The following is a 25,771-nucleotide window of genomic DNA, read 5'->3' on the forward strand; positions in this document are numbered from 1 at the left end:
ACACAAAGCACCTGCCATTAGGACATTTATATTCTACTTGAGGAGTAGGACAATAAGCAGTTAAGCGAATTAATAGATATTACATAGTGATAAATGCCATTAAGAGAAATACAGCAGTGAAAGGAGACTGAGTCAGGTGATGCTACTTTAGATAGGGTAGCCAGGGAAGGCCTCTCCGAAGAAGAGATATTTGAGTGGAATTCTAAACAAAGTGAGAGAGCAGTGCCTTTAGGTATAAGGCAAAGAACATTCCAGACAGAGGCAAGGGCAAAATGTACTAGGAAGGGAGTGGTGTGAAATGAGCTCCAAGAGATTGACGGGGCCTGAGCATGGAGAGCCTTGTAGGTCTTGGTAACAGGTTTTCATTTTTTCTGGGTACAAGAGGACATCAAACAGAGAGACTGTTTATAAGAGGCTGTTTCAGAAGCCTGGCTCCTTTGGGGATGTTAGCAGTCCAGGTGGTAGAAATGGTTAGATTTAGGATATGTGTTGAAGATAGACTCTACAGGACTTGCTGATAAAATATTCATGTTAATTTCCATTCTTTTTTAGGTAATATGACTAACCGTATTTAGTAAATGTGAAATTATATTTGTCATAGATTAGTACCTTCAAGTTAATAATCATGCAGAACCTTAGTCTTTTTTCGTAATGACCAATAAAAAGCTTATTTTGTAAGAAAATTGCTTTTATGTGGTTTAAAGAAATTTTCTAAGATGATTGTGCTAGAAAAAAGCATTTTCCATATCATAGAAAATCCAAATGTAATGATTTCTCAACTAAAATTTAAATCTGACAGTTCAATTTAAACATTCTTTGTAGAGAGATTCCTTAAAACAAACAATTCACATGTATGCTCTAATTTCATTGTTTATTTGAAAGCTTTTCTGAATCAGCTTGTCTTTCTGTTTTTTTGTTGCCATATATGTTTTGAAGTTTGAGTATTTCTTCTATTTTTTATTTCTTTTCCAAAGGTCTCTTAATTAGTCTAATCATTAATATCTAATAATTTATCCTTTAGTTCATTAATCATTTTACATGTATAATTTGGAATTTTTTTCCTTATTTTATAGAATGTTGTTCCAGCCGAGGTGTCCCTTGTTTGTGTAGTGAAGCCAGATGAATTCTGGGATAAAAAAGTAACACATTTTTGTTTTTGGAAAGAAAAGGATAGACTTGGCTTTGAGGTAAGTATACTCTATTAAAAAACAAACAAAGTGTGTTATATCTTTAAAAATCATATTTTTCTGGTATTATTTTGTTTTGTTCACCATTGGGTACTAAGTTCCTAAACAGTGATTAGTATGTATTGTTGGCATTCAGATACTTGTTGAATGAATTATGGTTCTTTGTCAAAGACCACAAAAGTGTTTTTGTTTTCATTTATATCACTGTTAATAACTTTGAATAAGTAGAACATTTTTGTTTTAAGATTCTTTATCGCATTACCAGGAGGACATACTAGGCATTTTGGAATTGAAGGTAGAGCCTTTTTTCTGTATCTGGTTTGGTTTGGTCTATGAAAATGGTTATCCATCCTTTTCTCCTGGCATCACTCGCCCCTTCTCCCTTTTATAATGTGATGAAAGTACATCTTATTGTAGATTAGAAAGAAGTCCTAAGATGGAATACAAATTTAAACACTTTTCTCATATTTTCCCTTCCACAACCTGTTAACTACCAGCATCCCAGTAGGAAAGTTGATAGATAACCAAACTTCACGTTTTTTAAATAAAATGTGGAAGCATTGAAGGGTATGAAGTCTAACCTTGACTCTGTAGAATATAAATCCTGGAATGCGTACAAGAGTCAGATAATAAAGATTCATTTTGGATTACAATACTGAAGTCAGTGTCAATGTGTTTTTGGTATGAGGAATGATTGCCAAGGTATATTAGAGAGACAGATTTAAGAAACTCTAGTTTATTCTTAAAGAGGTAACTTAAAATATCTTAAAATGTTTAACTTTTTTAAGCTATAATATACATGCAGTAAAATTCGCCTACTTTAGTGTACAGTTCTGTGACTTTTGACAAACATACATAATTATATAATTATCACAGTCAAGATGCAGAAATATCGTTGTAAAAATTCACCCATACATCTTTGTAGTCCACTCCTTCCATCATCAGCCCCTGGCAACCACTGTTTTCTGTTCCTATAGTTTTGCCTTTTCCAGAAAGTCATGTAAGTAGAATGATGCAACTATGTAGCATTTTCAATCTGGCTTCTTTCTTATAGCACAACAAATTTGAGATTGATCTGTGTTGTATATATTGGTAGCCCTTTCTTTTTATTGCTGAGTAGTGTTGCATTGCCTAGATGAACCACAATTGTGTATCCATTTCTCCACATGAGGGACATTTTGGGTTGATCTTAGTTTTTGGTGATTACTGATAAAAAACATTATAAACATTCACGGATGGGCTTTTGTGTGCACGTGAGTTTTTATTTTGGAGGCTAAATACCTAGGAGTGGGATTGTTAGGTCATATGGTAAGAGTGTGTTTAATTTTATAAGAAACTGCCAAAATGGCAGTTTCAAAGTGACTGTATCATCTTGTGTTCCCACCAGCAGTATATGAAAGTTCCAGTTGCATACTTGTCAGCACTCGTATTGCCAGGGTTTTTTTTTTTTAATTATAGGTATTCTAGTGGATATATAGTGGTATCTCTCATAATAGTTTTAATTTATATTTCTCTGATGACTAAGAGGAATCCCTGGGAGGCACAAACAGTTAAACACTCAACTAGTAACCTAGGGTTGGATTCGAAACTACCCAGAGGCACCTCAGAGGATAAGCCTGTGGGCAGATTATTTGTGAAAAAAATACAGTACATCATTAGTCATTGTTTTGTCGTCGTTAGTTGCTATCAAATTGATTCTGATTCATGGCGATTCCATGTGTGCAATGTAAGCCTGGCAATCTGCTTCCAAAAGACCAGAGTCTTAGAAACCCTATGGAGCAGTTCTACTCTGCACACATGGAATCGCCATGAATCAGAATCAATTTGATAGCAACTAACGACGACAAAACAATGACTAATGATGTACTGTATTTTTTTCACAAATAATCTGCCCACATAAATAACACACCCACACATACAATGCACAGAAAGGATGAAATTAAGTAAAACAGTTCTGGCATAGTGCCCATGTTATTTGAGAAAAAATACAGTAGTATCTTTTCAAGCTCTTATTTGCCATCCATGAATCTTTGATGAAGTGTCTGTAATCTTTTGTTCATTATTTTAAAAAATGAGATTGTTTTCTCATTCTTGAATTTTGAGAGTTCTGGTTAGGCGTCCTTTATCAGATACGTAATTTTCAAATATTCTATTCCTATTCTGTTGCTTGTGTTTTCATTCACTCAGCCGTTTTTTAAGGAGAAGTTCTTTTGTTTTTCTGTAGGTTTTTAACTTTGCTGGCGTTCGGTCGGTTTTTCTTTTTCGAACCATGCTTTTCATGTCATATCTGAGAAATCTTTGCCTAACCCAAGGTTGCAAAGATTTTCTCATTTTCTTGTAGAAGTTATGTAGTTTTAGGTTTTATGTTAGGTCTAAGAATGTATGTTTTATGACTTCATTTCTTTTAAAGTTGTTAAGGCTTTTTTTTTTTTTTTTTTAATATAGCCTGTAAGGAGCCCTGGTGGCACTGGTTAAAGGGCTTGGCTGCTTACCAGAAGGTCAGCAGTTTGAACCCGCCAGCCACTCCACAGGAAAAAGATGTTGCAGCCTGCTCTTGTAAAAATTACAGTCTTGGAAACCCCATGGGGCAGTTCTACTCTGTCCTATAGGGTCGCTATGAGTCAGAATCAACTCGGCAGCAGCAGGTTTGGTTTTTTTAGTCTGTCTTGGTGAGTTCCTTGTGCACTTGGATGTATATCCGGCTATTGTTGGGTGGAATGTTCTGTAATTGTCAAGATGGTTCATAGTGTTATCCAGGTTTTCTTTATACTTTCTAATATTCTGTCTGCTTGTTCTATCAGTTACTGAAAGAGGAATGTTACAATCTCCAGCTCTGATTTTGGATTTAGCTATTTCTCATTTTTCTCAGTTTTTGATTCATTTATTTTGAAGTTCTGTTGTTCAGTGCATACAGGCTTAGAATTGTTATGCCTTCTTGTTGAGTTGACCACTTTATCATTAGTTAATGTCCCTTTTTTATCCCTGATAACATTCCTGGTTCTGAAGTGTACATTGTCTGATATTAAATGTAACCACTCTAGCTTTCTTTTGATTAGTGTTTGCATAGTATATCTTTTTCCATTCTTTCACCTATCTAGTTCTTTACATTTAGTCAGTTTCTTGTAGATACCATATAGTTGAGTCTCACTTTCTGTCCAGTCTGATAATCTCTGTCTTTTTTCATTGGTATTTTGAGAGTATTTACATTTAATGTAATTATTGATATGGTTGGATCAAAATCTACCATCTTGCTAGATTTTATCTATTTTTTTTCTTTTCCTGCATTCTTTTGGATGAGGTACTTTTTACGATTCTGTTTTTTCTCCACTATTGGTTTATAATTTATATCTCTAAATTTTTTTTTTATGGTTGTTTTTGGATTTACAATGTACGTTTTTAATTAATCCGAGTTTTACCTTAAAATAATATATCAGTTGACATGTAGTGCTAGGGATCTTAAAAAGTATATCCCCAATATGTTCCTCTCTTTCTTTGTTATATTGTGTGAATGTTGCCTTGAAAGTCAGGACCGTGGTAAGGCAGTGACTTCAGACAGTCCATGAGGTCCACGGTTCACGGACAGGGACATGCAGGAAGTAGACCTCTGACAGAAGGCAGAGTGATCAGAAGTCAGTGGTTCAAGATCCAATCCTGTGAACTCTGAGTAGGGGACCAGATCCTTCTTGTGAAGAATCTGCCACACCCTGATAGAATACAGGCATTTGCTCAGAGAACTATATCTAGGTGGATTTCACACTATATGAATTAATAGTGATTAAATACTTTGCCTCTTGGAGGATCAAATTGAAGACAAAGTATTCCTAATCTATTTTGATCTGATACCATAGTGTTTTTTTTTAACTCAAACATGGTGGTGGGTTATATCAACATATTGTCTCTCAGACATTTTACAAAAAAAATAAGTTCTAGGCACTTATTAAAATTCTAATGCCCTTATGAGATGCCAGAAATTTCAAATGCTGGCTAATGTGCCAGCAAACATAATCAACTTTAAGGGGCAATTCAGTACCAGCCATTAAAATGATTCTTAGATGTGTATATTTAATTAAATTCAACACAGATGCTTGTTTAGTTAAAGACTGTTTTCGTTGTTATTTTGGATCATTTGGGCTGTTGCAACTAAGCCTTCTTTTTTCTTCTAAATATTTTAAAAAGTATAACTTAATGAGTACTGATACTCCTATAAGCATGAGCATATGTGCTACCTTATAAAATTATCTGTAGAAATATCCATAGCAGAGATTTATTACCAGCAGTGCACAATATTCATCAAATAAACAAACACCCAGTGATCATTTTAGTGACACCCAGCTCCCACATGGTTTCACACTTTCATCCCCATCACCCTTTCTAAATATTTTCTTTTAGGTGACCTCTGTCCTTTTCATTTCTCCAATGTTTTTCATTAGCTGTTGAATATTATTCATCTCTCATTCTTGATCTGCATACCTCAATCTATCCTTCCTGTCTCTGAAATAGGTACTTTTTGTGAAATCAGGTATTATAAGTACTTTCTGTCCTTCACAGCATGATGGTTAGCGACTTTGATAGATCTTGTTGGTTAGATGATAGCATCTATGGTCTATCTAATGACAAGATAAAATTGCAGAAGTACTGGCATTAATCTTGTCCTCAAATTGGCAGACTAAATAATCGAAAGGATCTTCGCCCTGTCATTCTTCTTTGTCACTCGTGATAATAAACGTGTTATTTGCTGGTACTGGTAACCAGCCAATATTCTAAATTGTTCTCTTATCTTCTCTTATAACTGCCTCTGATTCTATTCTTTGTTGAGGCCGTACTAATGGTAGGATCCAGGACCAAAACCTGGCTTCCTGTTCCTCTGTCAGGAATACCTCTGGCTCTATCTATTTTCACTTTATATTTTTTGCAGACATTTACTTCCCCTTAGTGAGAAGGGAAACCCTGGTGGCATACTGGTTAAGAGCTATGGCTGCTAACCAAAAGATTGGCTGTTCAAGTCTACCAGGCACTCCTTAGAAACTCTATAGGGCACTTCTACTCTGTCCTGTAGGGTCGCTATGAGTCAGAATTGACTCAAAGGCAGTGGGTTTGGTTTTTGGTGGGTTTAGTGAGAAAAATATTATCCAACAGATACAAGCAGACATATGTATCAAAATAGTATATGTATGAACACATATACCCACATGAATCTGTACGAAGTGCAGAAAGAGGTACAAAGAGACATTATCGTACTGAATCTTTCACATATATTCTTCAAGCCCGAATCTGAAAAATACTGGTTTCTTATTTTTGCTTGTGCCTTTGAATTTGCTCTTTTCATTAAATCACATTCCTTTATGACTTGCCGTCATTGGAGTAGAGTTGAATTGTCTTTTATTCCAATTTGGTTTGCCCTTGGAAGTAGTTGTCTGTAATTTATATGCTGCATCCTGGCAAGTGTCAGTTTCCAAAGGCTAGTGGGCAGGTGTTTACCTTTGTAAACAGAGCGTACTTTTGTAGTGTACTGGAAGGAACGATTCTTTGCTGTTCAGGCTGCCACTCCTGTCTCACTCCAAAAGGGTGATTGATTCTTAGGCATGTACGATTTTCATGTAGTAAGATTCTTTCCTACTATTGCTAACTTTCTTCTTAAGTTTTTTTCCCCCATGACTGTTTTTTAACATAAAGAATCTAATAAAATAGAAACAGTTATTTTTGTTCTGTCAGCCTCCTACTTTGCCCTTTCTCCTCACCATCTTAACCAAAGATGGGATTATTGTAGTGGAAACTGTAATGTTTCATCATAGTAGATAAATGGTTAATTTGAAATAATTGTGATTTTGAGTCTACTTGATTAGTCAGACTCTTGATTTTTTCTACATACATTATCTATCTTTGAGATATCTTTAGTGTTGATGCAGTTCTGTACATCTGCATGACAGAGCTCCTGTTTCCACTCTGAGCATCTGTCAATGAATTTTATAAGAATGTGGATTCTATGAAATGTTTTATAATGATGGAGAAAAGAGATTAATATAGCTCTCTATAATGGTGATGTTCCCTTGTTTACATCTGTTTTGCATTGGTAAGAATATCATAATAACAGTAATCTTAGTCAACTTTTTTCTTTCAAGATTATATTTACTGATGGAGAGTATACTTTTAAATATATGTTATATCATAACAAAGTAGAACTGCCACATAGAGTTTCCAAGGCTGTAATCTTTACGAAGGCAGACTGCCACATCTTTATCCTGCAGAGTGGCTGGTGGTTTCGAACCACTGACCTTTCGGTTGGCAGCCAAGTGCTTGCGAAAAGGAGGAAGACCTTCAAGAAGATAGATTGACACGGTGGCTGCAACAGTGGGCTGAAACATAGCAGTGACTGTAAGGATGGTGCAGGCCGGGCAGTGTTTCATTCTGTTGTACATGGGGTGACTGTGAGTCAGAATCGACTTGATGGAATCTAACAAAAACAGCATAACAGAAAGTAAATCTGCACTGTTTACATTTAAATTGATGTTAGGAAAAAGCTTTAAAGAGAAATATTCAGATGCAAATAAACTTATGTCACATGTAACTGAACTACTACAAAATTTCACTTTGGTTTGTTAAACTTCAAACCTACTTTATTTAAACGAAAAACAAAAAATCCATTGCTGTTTAAGTTGATTCTAACTCATAGCGACCCAATAGGACAGAGTAGAACTACAGCATAGGGTTTCCAAGGAGCACTTCGTAGATTCAAACTGCTGACCTTTTGGTTAGCAGCTGAACTCTTAACCACTACGCCACCAGGATTTCCGTTTATGTTTAGGAACAACAAAATGGAGAAAAGAATCTATATGGTGAAGTTAACCAGAGTGGGTGGAGAAGTGACAGGTGCTCTTCATCGGGCAAGATAGGTAATATGTTAGGGAGAGCAGCCCAAGTTAAATGTATAGGATGACAACTCATTAGAGTTATGTCCTGTTAGAGCTTAAACAGGTAATTTAATAAAGCTGGCAGATTCTTCTTTGGCAGATTGGGGAAATAGGCCTGGAGCGGTCGATTCCTTTAATTGGACTTCTCCAAGATCAGCTAATTCATGTCAGACCTAGGGCACAGACCTGGAATAATTAACTCCTAGTTCACTATGGAGCCCTGGTGGTACAGTGGTTAAGAGTTCGACTGCTAACCAAGAAGGTCGGCAATTCGAATCCACCAGCCGCTCCTTGGAAGCCCTATGGGGGCAGTTCTACTCTGTCCTGTAGAAGGTCACTATCAACTCGATGGCAACAGGTTTGGTTTTAGTTCAGTATCCTTTCAATTGTAAAATAATGGTGTTTAACCTAGAAAAAAAGGAGCCCTGGTGGCACAACACGTGAGTGCTCGGCTGCTAACTCAACGGTTGACGGTTCGAACCTACCCAGCAGCTCTGTAGGAGAAAGGCGTGGGGATCTTGTCTGCTCTCATAAAGATTACAGCCTAGAAAACCCTATCATGAGTTTTTACCCTGTCATGTGGGGTTGTTATGAGTCAAAAATCAACTCCAACTTGATGTCATCTGATAACAAAGCAAGGTAGGAAAGGGATTTGGAAATCTTTTGGGGTATTCTAATAAAGCCTTTGGTCCTCTGTGCTATTATGACCAAAGGAACAACAATATTTATGGTGTTTTCAAAAAAAAGCTTTAGAAACAAAACAGAAAACTTTAATGTGCTTCTTTTTATGAAAGCATTATACAACTGTCTCTAGAATATTGAAACAGAAAGCTCATTTGCTTGGTGGAAGTATGTATCTATACTCCCAGCACCAAAACACATGGAAAGTCCTAAATAACGATTGTTGGATGAATAAATAAGGCATTATTTTATTAAAAGTTAAGTTAGAGGGATTTTTCAAAAGAGATTTTTTTTTCCAGTGTTCGCATAGAATATTGTGTCAAGTAAGGCATGATAGAAGAATGGAAAGAGCATTTATTATGTTTCGCATTTTCTATTTAGTTGTCCTTTCCAGAAGGTGTGCTCTGAGGACGTTATCTATTCAGATGTGAATTCATGTCCAATTATCAAGTAATTTTCTCATAGAATAAATAGATATTTCTTGGCTTCATTGTTAGTATATATCTAGTTAACAGATTAGGGCCTGGCTGGCACAAATAGTTAAGTGATCGACGATTAGCTGAAAGGCTGACGGTTTAAACCAACCCAGAGGCACCTCAGAAGACAGGCCTGGAGATCTGCTTCCCAAAGGTCCACAGCCTTGGAAACTCTATGGAGCAGCTCTACTCTGCACACATGGGGTCAGCATTATTTGAAATGAACTTGATGGCAACTAACTACAGGAACAACAATTAATAGATTGCTAGGCAATAATTAATAGATTGCAAGACACTTAACATTGCAAAGAATGGGAATTCCAGAACACTGAATTGTGCTCATGAGGAACCTGTACATAAACCCAAGAGGCAATCATTCGAAGAGACCTAGGGGATACTACATGGTTAAAATCAGGAAAGGTGTGCATCAGGGTTGTAACCTTTCACCATATTTATTCAGTCTATATGCTGAGCAAATAATCCAAGAAGCTGGACTATGAAGAACAAGGCATCAGGAACAACCTGTGATATTCAGATGACACAAACTTGCTTAGTGAAAGTGAAGAGGACTGGAAGCACTTACTGATGAAGATCAAAGACTACAGCCTTCAGTATGGATTACACTTCAACATAAAGAAAACAGAAATCCTCTCAACGGGATCAACATCCTGATAAATGGAGAATATACTGAAGTTGTCAAGGATTTCATTTTACTTGTATCTACAGTCAACACCATGGGAGCAGCAGTAAAGAAATCACCTTTGATTTTTGCATTGCATTGGGCAGATCTGCTGCAAAAAAAAAGGACCTCTTTAAAATGTTAAAAAGCAAAGAAGTCACTTTGAGGACCAAGGTGTGCCTGACCCAAGCCATGTTTTCAGTTGCCTCATATACATGCAAAAGCTGGACAATGAATAAGGAAGACTGAAGAAGAATTGATGCCTTTGAGTTATGATGTTGGTGAAGAATATTGAATATACCATGGACTGCCAGAAGAACAAACTAATCTGTCTTGGAAGAAGTACAGCCAGAATGCTCCTCAGAAGCATGGATGGTGAGACTTTGTCCCACATACTCTGGACATGTTATCAGGAGGGACCAGTCCCTGGAGAATGACATCATGCTTGATAAAGTAGAAAAAAAAAAAAGAAAAAGAGGGTCAGCAAAAAAGAGAAAGACCCTCAACAAGATGGATTGACACAGTGGGTGAAACAGTGGGCTCAAACAAAGAGCACCTTAATTGAGCAGGCCGTTTTCAGAAACCAAGAGACAAAAGGCCAAACTTAGTTCTTTGTTCCACAGTTTTATTCTGAGATGTTTATTTTAAATTCACTCCAATTATACCTAAACAAGGAGTTCTGGTGGTACAGTGGTCAAAGCACTTGCCTACAAACCAAAAGGTTGGCAATTCGAATCCACCAGACGCTCCATGGAAAACTTATGGGCAGTTCTACTGTGTCCTGTAGGGTCACTATGAATCAGAATCTACTCAATGGCAATGTATTTGGTTTTGGTTATTTACAGCCCTAGACCTGGAATTGGCTGTTTTTCAAGGAGCATTGATTGCTTTTAGTGGAAAATGATATTTGGGGATACTAGGAGTGTGCATTTCTATAGGCTTGGTCATTGTAAATTTCTACAGTGGACAGAGCTAGAAAATGGATGTATGTTATGCATTTTATTGTATTCTTCAAAAATATGTGTTGTAAATTCTAACCTCTATGCGTGTGATTATAATCCCATTTGGGAATGGGTTGTCTTTGTTATGTTGATGAGGCAGGGTTTGTCTAGGGTTTTTTCATTGTGCTTTAGTGAAAGTTTACAGAGCAAATTAGTTTCTCATTAAACAGTTAATGTAGAAATTGTTTTGTGACATTGGTTGCCAACCCCAAGATGTGTTAAAACTCCTCCCCTTCTTGACCTCTGTTTCCCCATTTCCGTTCATCCAGTTTTACTGTTACTTCCTGCCTTGTCATCTTTATTTGGGCTGGTGTGCCCATTTAGTCTCGTATACTTGGTTGAACTGCATGTGTTATTGTTTGTTCTATAGTGTAGGGTGTATCTTGAATCAAATATCTTTTGAGGTATAAGAGATTGAAGAAGCAAGCTAAGATGCAGAGATGGGGTAAGATAGATGCCAAGACACACAGAGGTCTCCAAGGTACCAGGAAGCAGAAGCTGAAAAGACCAGGACCTTCCTCCAGAGCTGACAGAGAGAGAGCCTTCCCCTAGAGCTGGCGCTCCAAATTCGTACTTCTGGCTTCCTAAGCTGTGAGAAAATTAATTTCTGTTTGTTAAAGCCATCTACTGTGGTATTCCTCTTATAGCAGCATTAAATAAATAAGACAGCGTATGTGAATGTGTGTGTTTTTACTTAAGATGAAATGCAGTGTGAGGTTAAACTGGTACTTCCAATTCAAATTGAGGACCATACATGTTTAACTTTTGTCTCACATCCATATCTTCTTTCTCCCTACCAAGAATCCCATTTTCTTAAGGACACCAGGCCTAGCTGAATTATTCCATATTACTAATTTGTTTTGTTTCATGTAAGCAGTCTCAGAGTAGCAATATCAAAACTCCCAGTAACAGTATGATTACTAAAAAGGAAAGAATGTGGTGATTCAAGTGAATGATTTATAGGTTTTATGTCTTTTCTTATATCAATCTTGCTGTATTATACTTTCTTCCCCAGGAATTTATCCATTCTTCTAAATTTTTAGTTATCAGCACAAAATTGTCCTGTAATTTTAAACTATAACTTTAAATGCAGTTTTATTCTCATTTTCATTCTTACTATTTATTTGTGCCTTTCTTTTCTTCTTGCTTTATCTTATCTAAAGTTTGTCTTTTTAGTCTTTTCCAGGAACAGTTTTTAGCTTTATCAAGCCTTGATAAGACCTGTATTAGTTCTGTTTTTTCCTTTTTTTAATTGTGTTTAGATAAACGTTTCTCATTCAGAACTTTATATACAAGTTGTTTTGTGTCATTGGTTGCAGTCCCCACATTGTGTCAGCACTCTCATTCTTTCCGTTTCCATCCCAGTTTCCCCGTGTCCATTTGTCCAGGTTTCTTGTCCTTTCCTGCCTTTTCCTCTTTGCTTTTGGGCAGGTATTGCCCATTTGGTCTAATATACTTGATTGAACTAAGCAGCACATTGCTCACATGTGTTACTGCCTGTTTTATAGGCCTATCAAATCTTTGCCTGAAAGGTGGACTTTGGGAGTAGCTTCAGTTCTGAGTTGGCAGGGTGTCTGGGGTCCATAGTCTTGGGAGTTCCTCCATTCTATGTCAGACCAGTAAGTCTGGTCTCTTTTTATGAATTTGAATTTTGTTCTGCCTTGTTCTCTGGCTCTGTCCAGGATCTTCTGTCATGATCCTTGTCAGAGTGGTAGGTGGTGGCAGCTGGGCACCATCTAGTTTTTCTGGGCTCAGGCTGGGGGAGGCTGTGGGTCTTATGGTCCATTAGTCCTTTGGACTGATACTTTTCCTTTGTTTTTAGTTTTCTTCATTCTTTGCTCCAAACATAATGGGGCCAATAAATGTATTTTAGATGACTGTAAACTTTTAAGACCCCGGATGCTACTTACCAAAGTAGGATATAGAACATGTTCTTTATGAACTACATTATGCCAGGTGACCTAGATTTTCCCTAGTATTTTCTATTTTATTAATTCCTTATATTTATCCCTTTGTATTTTTCTTTGGGAGGAGCCCTGATGGCGCAGTAGTTAAAGCTCTCAGCTGCTGACCAGAAAGTCGGCAGTTTAAACCCGCCAGTTGCTCTGCAGGAAAAGATGTGATCCATTAGTTTGCTTCCAGAAACCCTGTAAGCAGTTCTGCTCTATCCTATGGAATCACTGAGTTGGAATCGACTCAAAGGCAATGGCTTTGGGGTTTTTTTGGTTATTCTCTTTGGATTTATTCCTACCCTCCTCCCATTCTTAGATTGGACAGTTTACTCTATTTCTCAGTTTTTATTTTCTGATGTAAATGTTTAAGGCTCTTAATTTCCATTTCATGTATTGCTGTCAATAGCAGTTTGTTGTAATCTTGACATTGATAGTGTCTGTTTTCTCTGATAGTTTTATGAATTTTTTATGTTTTTGCTATCTTTCAGAAGATATTTCCCCCCTTTTAGCAAAGTAGTTTGCAAGCTTAATACTTTTCCCTCATTTGTTGTTTATATTATTATTTTACATACAGTATGGTTGTACCTAATTTTGCATACTGATGTTTCTGCAGAATTACATATTAAAATTGTATTTTTCATTTCATCTTATTCGTCCACAAGTTCTCCAAAGGTTTTTTTAAAGCCAGGTTTATTGAGGTATAATTTACATACAATTAAATCCATCCCTTTTGGTGAAGAGTTTTATGAGATTTGACAAAAAATGGAGTCACGCAACCTTCGCCACGATCAAAATACGGAACACATGCATTATCCCAGACTTTGTGGTCATCCCTTCTCACGTGCTTGTTGGTACTTGTCTTTTTTCCAGTTTCATTTGGTTTTCTTTTGACCTCAGCTCTCTCATGGGTCCCAGAAAATTTACAGTTTTATAGATTGTTTGACTTTTTGTTGTTCTTGGAGCGAGGATGACGCTCAGCTGTCTGTCTATATTTTAGGTGCAAGCCAAACCCTACTATTTTTCTTGTCGACATTTTTTATAAATACAAATTTCCATGTATCATTTTTGGATTAACGCTTCCATTTGAATATCTTTCACCCACAGATTATTTTCTTTTATATTCATGTGTGTCTTCATTGAAACTTTAAATATCTCTATAATGGTCTCTCAAAAAAAACCCAAACCAAAGCCGTTGCAATCGAGTCGATTCTGACGACCCTAAAGGATAGAGTAGAACTGCCTCAGAGGGTTTCCCAGGAGTGCCTGGTGGATTCAAACTGCTAACCTTTTGGATAGCAGCCATAGCTCTTAACCACTACTCCTAGGTACATCTATAATTTGTATTTGAAGCCTTTTAAAGTTTAGGGTTAAAACATTATAATTTTAATATGTAAGTTTCACATTTATGAATTCTTTGACTTTCTCCCATTTTATTTCTGATTTTCAAATTAAATATTGGCATATGTTATTCTGACATTTACCCCACTGTTACAGGTCTTTTTTTGTGAATATGTAGTCAAGAGGAATGTTAGAAAAACTTTGAAATGTGTAATCTTTTTGATGCCAGATTATTCACTTGTGTTTATCTCTTTAGTATTTCTAGCTGATTTTGAGACTGTGAAAAAATTTCAGATTAGATCATTAAAGAAATTGAATTGTGAATATTGATGAATATTTAAAATATTTTAGCTGAGCTGCTAGTGTCTCTTGTCTTAGAGATGGGTTATGTTTTTTGATAGATTATTTTTGAGCAGATATCCACAACTTATTGAGATGATTTTAAATGTTGTGGTATTAAATAAACAGTAATGCGCCATCATGTTGGAAACAATATTGCAATTTTTAACTTAATTTTACCTCCTCGTTACTTTCATGGACTGTAATAGTGACTTGCTAAACATTTATTTTCTTTTTACCTTTATAGGTTATTTTAGTGTCTGCTAATAAATTGACTCGTTATATAGAACCATGCCAGTTGACAGAAGATTTCGGTGGAAGTCTTACATATGATCACATGGACTGGTTAAATAAGAGGCTGGTTGGTATATAACAATGAGATAAAATGTATGATGCATAAATTAGACATTCTGATGACTTTACCATTTTGATTAACTAAAAATGTGGATTGTTGCTGTTTTTACAAAAATGAAACCATTTAGCCCATTCTGCATTATAGCCTGGTAAAAAACTGGGGGCAAATACTCTGGAGTCTGGCTGGTTTTATCAGAATCCTGCTCTCACTCTCTGCTGAGCGTAAGACTGTCCCCGTTTCCTAGGGAAGCCGTAACAAAATACCACAAAGTACATGGCTTTAAAAAAACAGAAATTTATTTTCTCAAGGTTCTGGAGGGTAGAAATCCAAACCAGGGTGTAGGCTGTACTGATCCCTTCTGAGGGCTGAGAGAGGAACTATTTCATGCCTCTCTCCAAGCTCCTAGTGGCTGCAGCAGCCCTTGGTGTGCCTTTGCTGCTTCACATTGCTTCACATGGTGTCTGCCCCCTGCTTGTGACTTTCCATGGCGGTTCTTCTTTTTTATAAGACACCACTCAGAAGGGATTAGGACCCATCCTGCTGAAGTATGACTTCCTTAATTTAAATGAGAACATCTGCAAAGAAAAACCCTATTTCTCCAATAAGATCATATTCACAGGTGCAGCCCTTAGGACTTCAACACATCTTTTAGGGGGGTTACAATTCATTCCATAACAGTGACTTTCAGCAATGTATTTAATCTCTCTGTGCATCTATTTCTACATCTCTATAACGTTTGGTGGTACAGTGGTTAAGCCCTTGCCTGCTAATCAGAGGTCCGAGGTTCAAAGCCACCTGCTGCCCCATGGGAGATAGATGTGGCAGTCTGCTCCCATAAAGTATTAGAGCCTTGGAAACCCTATGAGGCAGTTCTGCTCTGCCCTTTATGATCACTATGAGTCAGAACTTGACAGCAATGCGTTTTGGTGTTTTTTTTTTTTTTTTTTTTTGGTTAATGTTGTTTGCTGCCGTCAAATCTGTTCTGACTCATGGCAACCCAAAACGTTAAACAGAATACAACTGCTTGAGTGAAAACCATTTGTGCCAGCTAGGGACTTTATAATAGTTCCTACCGTATGGGATTGTGGGTAAGAGGAAATAAATATGCGTTTAGAACAGTACCTGGCACAATATATTATAGCGTTATATAAGTGTTAACTATTACTGTTCTTATTAGTAGCAGTAGTTTTACTAGTCAGATTTGTAAATCTTCAAAGGAGACTAATAGAGTAGCATAATTTCTTTAGAGGTAATACAGTTGGTCTACTATTTACAGAGGAGATACTTAAACATTAACTTGAATTATCAATTGGAAGGGCAGTTTGACAGATTAAACTTTCCTTTCTGAAAATGTATCTTCTTTATCAGGCTGGACTTCTGACATCTGCTACTCTGTATAATAAGACATTGTTTTATGAACTGTGGGGGACTGAAAGAACAAGCTTCAGATTAACTCAGTTTAGATTATATACTAATTTTATTGAAGAATAGTGAACTTTTAGTTATCTCAGAATGAATAGTGGTTATTGTTTCCACAGTATTTGAACAGACAAATGAGTATCCACTTTATCACATATGTTTAAACAGACTTACCCAAATTCTTAAAAGAAATATTTTAAGAAATCCTGTGAAAATTATAATTATGCTGCTTGCTTGTATATAAAACTCTAACTATTACAAACAATCAGAATATCATAGAGAAATGTCTTATAACTCGAATGTTCTATAACTGAAATTAGAGCATTAGAACTGGTCCAGATAATGTTCATGTAGTTACAACTGTGGAAACCCTGGTGGCGCAGTGGTTAAGAGCTACAGCTGCTAACCAAAAGTTCGGCAGTTCTAATCCACCAGGTGCTCCTTGGAAACTCTATGGGGCAGTTCTGCTCTGTCCTATAGGGTCACTATGAGTCGGAATCGACTCAATGACAACAGATTTGGTTGTTTTTTTTGTTGTTGTTGTTTAGTTGCAATCGTTATTGGTGGAAATGTTACTTAGAGAGACACAGGAATAAAAATAAACTTGTCTTAATGAGAACAAAAAATAATTCCTAATGTACTTAAATTTTTTAAAAAATCCTTATCCTTTGAAACCATTGATTGTTTTAGGAAACAGTTTTGTGTTCTGTGTATACACTAGTGCTCTGGTGGTTGAATTGCACTAAGTGACTTACAGGGAAGGAAAGGGAATCCTGGCTAGTTGACTCTTGTTCTTAACATATTAACACATAAGATTATTTTCAGTATTGTTAATAAAGTCTCATATTATAGGTTTTTGAGAAATTTACAAAGGAATCTACATCATTATTAGATGAACTTGCTTTGATTAACAATGGAAGTGATAAAGGAAATCAGCAAGAGAAAGAAAGGTAGGTGGCTAGTGTCATGCAGTTATATCTTTGCAAAGCTATGATTAATCTGAGAAAAGATACTGTTAATACCAAAAAAAGATATTGTTGATGCAAGGTTAAAAGAACCTAGGGTAAATTCAGAACTGACATTTGAAAGTTTAGTTAAATTCATTTTTTCATTTGTAAGAATTTGCTTTACGTTTAGAACTCATTCATTGATTTGACTCAAAGTTTCTTTCACAAAAGGCATTTTTTGATGAATAATAACATATTTACCTTTTTTTTTAAACACTGAGCTAAGTATTTTAGAAGCACATGTTTAGAAGAACATGTTTTCAACAACGTTCTCAAAGTGAAACAATTGTCTGCCTTTTTAGAGTTCTGCTTTGCTTAGTAGAGAATGTGAAAAAGGTTGCAGCTTGAAATAAAATTATAAGAACCTTATTTAAATGCATGAGCACTTAAATGCCTAGCTTGTAGTATTTCTCTGTCATTGCAAAATATGTGATATTCATGAGTTCAACTTGGGGGGATTTAGTGTTTTATGACACTGGACAAAGTTATTGTTCAGTTGTATTTTCTAAATGTAACTACCTATATATTTATCATTTTAACAGGTTTCTATTGAACACAACAACCTTGTCAGTTTTCATTTTTCTCTTGGTAGGCTAAGTTCCTCTCCTTTGGTTTTTGTGTTTTTAAGGAAGCAAATTAATTCTTTCTAATTTCTCAATAAAGTGGTCACTGGAAGAGTTATTTTTCATTAGGAAATTTGAAAGAATCGACACCTTTCTTTGTTTATCTTTCTTCTGACCTTGAAAATACAGTGGAACCTAGCTAAAGTCCTTCTCGTTATTACGTGTCTTGCATCAATTAGCTGAAGTAACAAGTGAGGGATGTGAGACGGTCATAGTTTAACACCAAATCCTGGTTAAAACAAAGTCAAAATGTAAAAAAAATAAAAATGTTTAAATGTAAATCTAGTTAAAGTTGCAACAAATATTTAGGAACATTTCTATCTTACAGATGCCATATAAAAATGTAAATGTAAAAATATATATAAATGTGTGTGCGTATCATACGTACACATATGCAGTGGTTTAGAAATTGAGAATGTTTCACAAGTTAACTTAATAAAATTTAGCCAGATCTGTTTGCTTTCTGAGCAGTCCAGCAGTCCAGCAGATAGTTCGAACTATCAGAGAGAATATTTGCAGCTAGCAGTGGTTGGTGTAGATAAGTAAACCTTTGGTAGAGGAATGGCTGGGTACATTTTTAATGTTTCATTTCTGGGTTATTATACAGTTAAAGGACGCCCTGGTGGGGTAGTGGTTAAGTGCTACAGCTGCTAACCAAAAGGTCGGCAGTTCACATCCATGAGGAGTTCCTTGGAAACTCTATGGGGCAGTTCTACTCTGTCCTGTAGAGTCACTATGAGTCAGAATTGGCTCAGCGGCAACAGGTTTGGTTTGGTTTTTTAATACAGTTACAGATTTTGAAACATATATTCAGGGAATAAACACTGAAATGGATTCCTTTGATATATTTGAAATAATGCCATAAGTAATAAGAATAAACTTTTCCAAGTGATGTTTTTTATGATTTATCACATTAATATTTATCTGGCTGCTTGTATTTAATTATCTCTAATGGGCGTCCTTATGCTTAAGAGAAATTAGCATGTTAAAATAGCATGCTTCAGATTTTCATATTTATGTGCCTTTGTTTACTATATATGTATAAAAGACTTTCTTAAGTTATATGGGTAAGAATATTATTTTCAAAATTATTCTTTTGATGTTTGCCAGATCTGTGGATTTAAACTTTCTTCCATCAGTTGATCCTGAAACAGTTCTTCAGACAGGTAAGGTGAAAAACCACATTTATTAGTGATAATCATAATAAAATGAAACAGTCATAGATTGGTTCATTGAATAAACATTAATTGAGCTTTGTATTATGTGCTAGGAACTTGAGGAAGATTTTTCAAACTGCCTTTGGTTTAACTTAATAGTGTGTTAATTAATATACTTTAAAATATTAAAATAGTAAGAATAAGTTGTTAAGTTAAATTATTTCTCCCTTGAAATATTTGAATTTATTTCCGTATCTGTGAAATAGAGATAGAAATTCCTGTTTATCAGGCTGCTATGGGTTTGATTTTTCATTAGTGAGGATTGTGTAAGGTAATAATAGCTAATTTTATTAAATACTAATTATATGCCAGGCATTTTGCTAAACACATTTTATGTATTTTATATGTAATTTTCCTGATAATCGTTTGATATAATTAGTGTTATTTTCCCTATTTTGCACTTGAGGAAGTTAAGACTCAGAGATGTAACTTGATCATGATAAAGTAACTGTTAAGTGCTATCACCTTAGCTCAAAGTAAGTTGCAATCAAAAGCACTTGATATACCACTTTACAATAATCTATGTAAAAAACATTAGCACATCACAGTATAAGTGCTCAGTGCTGCATGGTAAGTACAGTCCAGGCCAAATATTTCTAGTAGTGGTTTCACAAATTCTAAGGGAATACACTTAAATGCCTTTAAATGGAAATAGCTTGATTTTTTTTGTTTGTAACATTTTTCCCCCAAATAATAGTTCATAATTCTAATCTTACTGTGTGCTAGGCACTGTTGTAAGCAGATTTTCTACATGAGCTTGCAATAAGTGAATCACATTGAATGCAGTTCTTACACTAGTGTGGCCTTTCATAATTCAGTTGATATGTTCTGGAGCTTCCTGTAAATACATTGTTTAAATATTATTTTGTATCAGAAATAAAGACTCCCTTAAACCTAATCATATGCTTGTAACTGTATCAACTTTTCTTTTAGAAGGTGCAATTAATTAAGAGTATGGCTTTATACTGAAATGTTAATAGCACTTGGATTGGCTCCATCAGATAGAAATCCCAGAGTGTAATTATGCTGTGCAAGGAAAGAGAATTGGCTGGCTCAGTAATGAATCCACCAATAACAGGAATTTACTAGGTGTTTGTGTATGTGTGTTTATATCACATATGGATATAGATCTGTTAAAAGTATATTTTCACTAGCCAATTTTTTCAGAAGTAGACTGCCAGGTACTTCTTCTTAGTCTGTCTTAGTCTGGAAGTTCAGCTGAAACCTGTCCTCCATGGGTGACCCTGCTGGTATTTGAAATACCAGTGGCAGAGCGTCCAGTATCACAGCAACACACAAGCCACCATGGTACAACAAACTTACAGTCACGTGGTTAAACCATTTCAGGAGGTAGTATATGATCAAAAACCAATAATACTAAAGAAATAGGTCCAAGCTGAACTGAAGGCATCGGAGAAAAAGAGGGCTCCAGGAATTGACAGAACACCAACTGAGATGTTTCAGCAGATGGATGCAGTGCTGGAAGTGCTCACTAGTCTATACCAGGAAATTTGAAAGACAGCTACCTGGCCAAACAACTGGAAGAGATTCATATTTGTACTCATTCCAAAGAGAGGAGATCCAACTGAATGCGGCGAATTATTGATCAGTATCATTAATACCACAAACAAATAAAATCTTGCTAAAGATCATTCAAAAGCACTTAATAACACTACAACAGGGAACTGCCAGAAATTCAGGCCGGATTCAGAAGAGGATATGGAACAAGGGGTATCATTCCTGATGTCAGATGGATCTTGGCTGAAAGCAGACAATACCAGAAAGCTCTTTACCTATGTTTTATTGACTATGCAAAGGCATTTGACTAGGTGGATCATAACAAATTATGAATAACATTTCAAGGAATGGGAATTCCAGAACACTTAATTGTGCTCCTGAGGAAACTATACATAGACCAGGGGGCAGTCACTCATACAGAACAAGGGGATACAGAGTGGTTTAAAGTCAGGAAAGGTGTGCATCAGGGTTGTATCCTTTTACCATACCTATTCAGTCTGTACGTTGCTGTTCTTGTTGTTAGGTGCTGACGAGTCAGTTCCGACTCACAGCGACCCTATGCACAACAGAACGAAACACTGCCCGATCCTGAGCCATCCTTCCAGTCGTTGTTATGCTTGAGCTCATTGTTGAAGCCACTGCGTCAGTCCATCTCATCGAGGGTCTTCCTCTTTTCCGCTGACTCTGTACTCTGCCAAGCATGATATCCTTCTCCAGGGACTGGTCCCTCCTGAAAACACGTCCAAAGTATGCAAGACGCAGTCTCACCATCCTTGCCTCTAAGGAGCATTCTGGCTGTACTTCTTCTAAGACAGATTTATTCATTCTTTTGGCAGTCCATGATATATTCAGTATTCTTCGCTAGCACCACAATTCAAAGGCCTCAACTCTTCTTCGGTCTTCCTTATTCATTGTCCAGCTTTCACATGCATATGATGTGATTGAAAATACCATGGCTTGGGTCAGGCGCATCTTAGCCTTCAAGGTGACATCTTTGCTCTTCAACACTTCAAAGAGGTTCTTTGCAGCAGATTTACCCAATGCAACGCGTCTTTTGATTTCTTGACTCCTGCTTCCATGGCTGTTGATTGTGGATCCAAGTAAAATGAAATCCTTGACAACTTCAATCTTTTCGCCATTTATCATGATGTTGCTTATTGGTCCAGTTGTGAGGATTTGTGTTTTCTTTATGTTGAGGTGCAATCCATACTGAAGGCTGTGGTCTTCGATCTTCATTAGTAAGTGCTTCAAGTCGTCTTCACTTTCAGCAAGCAAGGTTGTGTCATCTGCGAAACGCACGTTGTTAATGAGTCTTCCTCCAATCCTGATGCCCCATTCTTCTTCGTATAGTCCCGCTTCTTGGATTATTTGCGCATACTGATTGAATAGGTATGGTGAAAGAATACAACCCTGACGCACACCTTTCCTGACTTTAAACCAATCAGTATCCCCTTGTTCTGTTTGAACAACTGCCTCTTGATCTATGTAAAGGTTCCTCAGGAGCACAATTAAGTGTTCTGGAATTCCCATTCTTTGCAATTTTATCCATGATTTATTATGATCCACACAGTCAAATGTCTTTGCATAGTCAGTAAAACACAGGTAAATATCCTTCTGGTATTCTCTGCTTTTAGCCGGGATCCATCTGACATCAGCAATGATATCCCTGGCTCCACGTCCTCTTCTGAAACCAGCCTGAATTTCTGGCAGTTCCCTGTCAGTATTACTGCTGCAGCCATTTTTGAATGATCTTCAGCAAAATTTTGCTTGCGTGTGATATTAATGATATTGGTCTACAATTTTCACATTCAGTTGGATCACCTTTCTTGGGAATAGGCATAAATATGGATCTCTTCCAGTTGGTTGGCCAGGAAGCTGTCTTCCATATCTCTTGGCATAGACAAGTAAGCACCTCCAGCGCTGCATCTGTTAGTTGAAACATATCAATTGATATTCCATTAATTCCTGGGACCTTGTTTTTCCCCGTTGCCTTCAGAGCCGCTTGGACTTCTTCCTTCAGTACCATCGGTTCCTGATTATATGTCACCTCTTGAAATGGTTGAACTTCGACTAATTCTTTTTGGTATAATGACTCTGTGTATTCCTTCTATCTTCTTTTGATACTTCCTGCATCATTTAATATTTTCCCCATGGAATCCTTCACTATTGCAACTAGAGGCTTGAATTTTTTCTTCAGTTCTTTCAGCTTGAGAAACACCGAGCATGTTCTTCCCTTTTGGTTTTCCATTTCCAGCTCTTTGCACATGTCATTATAATACTTTACTTTGTCTTCTCGAGAGGCCCTTCGAAATCTTCTGTTCAGTTCTTTTACTTCATCAATTTTTCCTTTTGCTTTAGCTGCTCGATGCTCAAGAGCAAGTTTCAGAGTCTCCTCTGACATCCATCTTGGTCTTTTCTTTCTTTCCTGTCTTTTCAGTGACCTCTCGCTTTCTTCATGTATGATGTCCTTGATGTCATTCCACAACTCGTCTAGTCTTCGGTCACTAGTGTTCAACCTGTCAAATCTACTCTTGAGATGGTCTCTAAATTTAGGTGGGATATGTTCAAAGTCATATTTTGGCTTTCATGGACTTGCTCTGATTTTCTTCATTTTCAGCTTGAACTTGCATATGAGCAATTGATGGTCTGTTCCACAGTTGGGCCCTGGCCTTGTTCAATCCATATGCTAAGCAAATAATCCAAGAAGCTGGACTATCTGAAGAAGAAGGTGGCATCAAGATTGCAGGAAGACTCATTTAACAACCTGCGATATGCAGATGACACAACCTTGCTTGCAGAAAGTGAAGAAGACTTGAAGCACTTATTGATGAAGACCAGAGACCACAGCTTTCCGTATGGATTACACCTCAACGTAAAACAAAAATCCTCACAACCGGACCAGTAAGCAACATCCTGATAAATGGAGAAGAGATTGATTGTCAAGAATTTCATTTGCTTGGATCCACTATCAACACCTATGGAAGCAGCAGTCAAGAAATCAGATGATGCATTGCTTTGGGCAAATCTGCTGCAAGAGTCTCTTTAAAGTGTTAAACAGCAAAGATGTCACTTTAAGGACTAAGGTGTGCCTAACCCAAGCCATGGCATTTTTAATTGCCTCATATACACGTGAAAGCTGGACAGTGAATAAGAAAAGACCAAAGAAGAATTGATGTCTTTGAATTATGGTATTGATAGAAGAATATTGAATATACTGTGGACTGCCAAAAGATCAAACAAATCTGTCTTGGAAGAAGCACAGCCAGAATGCCCATTAGAAGCAAGGATAGCAAGACTTCTCACATTCTTTGGGCATGATATCAGGAGGGACCAGTTCCTGGAGAAGGACATCATGCTTGGTAACATAGACAGTCAGATAAAAGAGAAAGATCCTCAAAGAGATAGACTAACACAGTGACTACAACAATGGGCTCAAACATAGCAGTGATTGTGAGGATGACGCAGGACCCAGCAGTGTTTCATTCTGTTGTACGTAGGGTTGCTGTGAGTCGGAATCAACTCAACGGCACTTAACAACAACTAAGTATATTTGTCATGGTTAGCTGCTGTTGAGTCAGCCCCTAACTCACAGTGACCCTGTGCACAACTGGATCGGACCATTGTGATCCATAGAATTTTCACTTACTGATTTTTAGAAGTAGATTGCCAGGCCATTCTTCCTAGTCCGTCTTAGCCTGGAACCTTCACCGAAACCTATTCAGCATCATAGCAACAGACAAACGTCCACTGACAGACAGGTGGTGATTGTGATTTGAGTTGTACTGGCCAGGAATTAAACCTGGGTCTCCTGCACGGAAGGTGAGAATTCTACCACCGAACCACCACTGCCTTCTATAGAGTGTATGTCTAAGTGTGTACTACAGTGTGTGCATGTGTGCATACATAAACATACTATAAACCAAAACACCTGTTGCTGTCGAGTCGATTCTGACTCATAGTGACCTTGTAGGACAGAGTAGAACTGTCCCATAGGGTTTCCAAGGAGTGGCTGGTGGATTCGAACGGCCAACCTTTTGACTAGCAGCCAAATGCTGAACCACTGTGCCACCTATTAAAAAAAAAAAAAAACCCCATTGCCGTCATGTCGATTCTGACTCATAGCGACCCTATAGGACAGTGTAGAACTGCTTTCCAAGGAGTGCCTGGTAAATTCGAACTGCCAGCCTTTTGGTTAGCAGCCATAGTTCTTAACCACTATGCCACCAGGGTGCCACCTATAGTATATAAATATTCAGTGTTGTGTGTTTGTGTGTGTATGTATACATACATGCGTAAATCCATGCATATATGCAATTTTCCTATTTATTGTGATATATAGATAGAAAGGAAGCCCTGGTGGCATAGTGCTTAAGTGCTATGGCTGCTAACCAAAGAGAGAGCAGTTCGAATCCGCCAGGCGCTCCTTGGAAACTCTATGGGACAGTTCTACTCTGTCCTATAGGGTCGCTATGAGTCAGAATCGACTCGACGGCACTGGGCTTGGTTTTTGTTTATAGATAGAAAAATTGCATTTCATTACTTAAGACCTGGTAGGTAGGTAGGTAGGTAGACAGATAAGTAGATTTTGATAACGGGGAATTAGAATTGAGAAGACTGAAAAGTAAGAATTGTATTTCTTTGTGGTTACTAACTGTAAATATCTTTCGTTTGTAAAGGGCATGAATTATTATCCGAATTACAGCAGCGTCGATTTAATGGCTCAGATGGAGGGGTGTCATGGTCCCCTATGGATGACGAGTTGCTTGCACAGCCACAGGTTATGAAATTATTAGATTCACTCCGAGAGCAGTATACTCGCTACCAGGAAGTTTGTAGGCAACGTAGTAAGCGTACACAGTTAGAAGAGATTCAACAGAAAGTAATGCAGGTAGGTACCAATATTGTCTGGTTTGAGTATATTTAACTTTTTTATTGATCATTTTGACTGATTTTTTTTACTGTTGTTTACGTAACATAGAGAACCTTAATAAACTAGATCCTAAAACTATTTCCAACTATGTCTCTTTTTACAATATTTGCATCTAAATTGTATTATTTCTACAGTATTGTT

At 36.9% G+C, this 25,771-nt stretch overlaps 1 protein-coding gene across 4 annotated transcripts in view; it reads left to right on the top strand.

Moving 5' to 3' along the window:
* The window catches only part of SESTD1 (SEC14 and spectrin domain containing 1), a 129,060-nt gene that overhangs the window by 65,611 nt on the left and 37,678 nt on the right, over window positions 1-25,771 (top strand). For all 4 annotated transcript variants that reach the window (XM_010602795.2, XM_010602796.3, XM_023542800.2 and 1 more), the window contains exons 5-9: window positions 1,074-1,187; window positions 14,809-14,922; window positions 17,188-17,285; window positions 19,076-19,131; window positions 25,377-25,588. In XM_010602795.2, coding sequence (XP_010601097.1) covers window positions 1,074-1,187; window positions 14,809-14,922; window positions 17,188-17,285; window positions 19,076-19,131; window positions 25,377-25,588 — 594 coding nt within the window. The remainder of the gene's footprint in view (window positions 1-1,073; window positions 1,188-14,808; window positions 14,923-17,187; window positions 17,286-19,075; window positions 19,132-25,376; window positions 25,589-25,771) is intronic.

This window comes from Loxodonta africana, chromosome 6 (genome assembly GCF_030014295.1).
Source record: "Loxodonta africana isolate mLoxAfr1 chromosome 6, mLoxAfr1.hap2, whole genome shotgun sequence".
Lineage (NCBI taxonomy): Eukaryota > Metazoa > Chordata > Mammalia > Proboscidea > Elephantidae > Loxodonta > Loxodonta africana.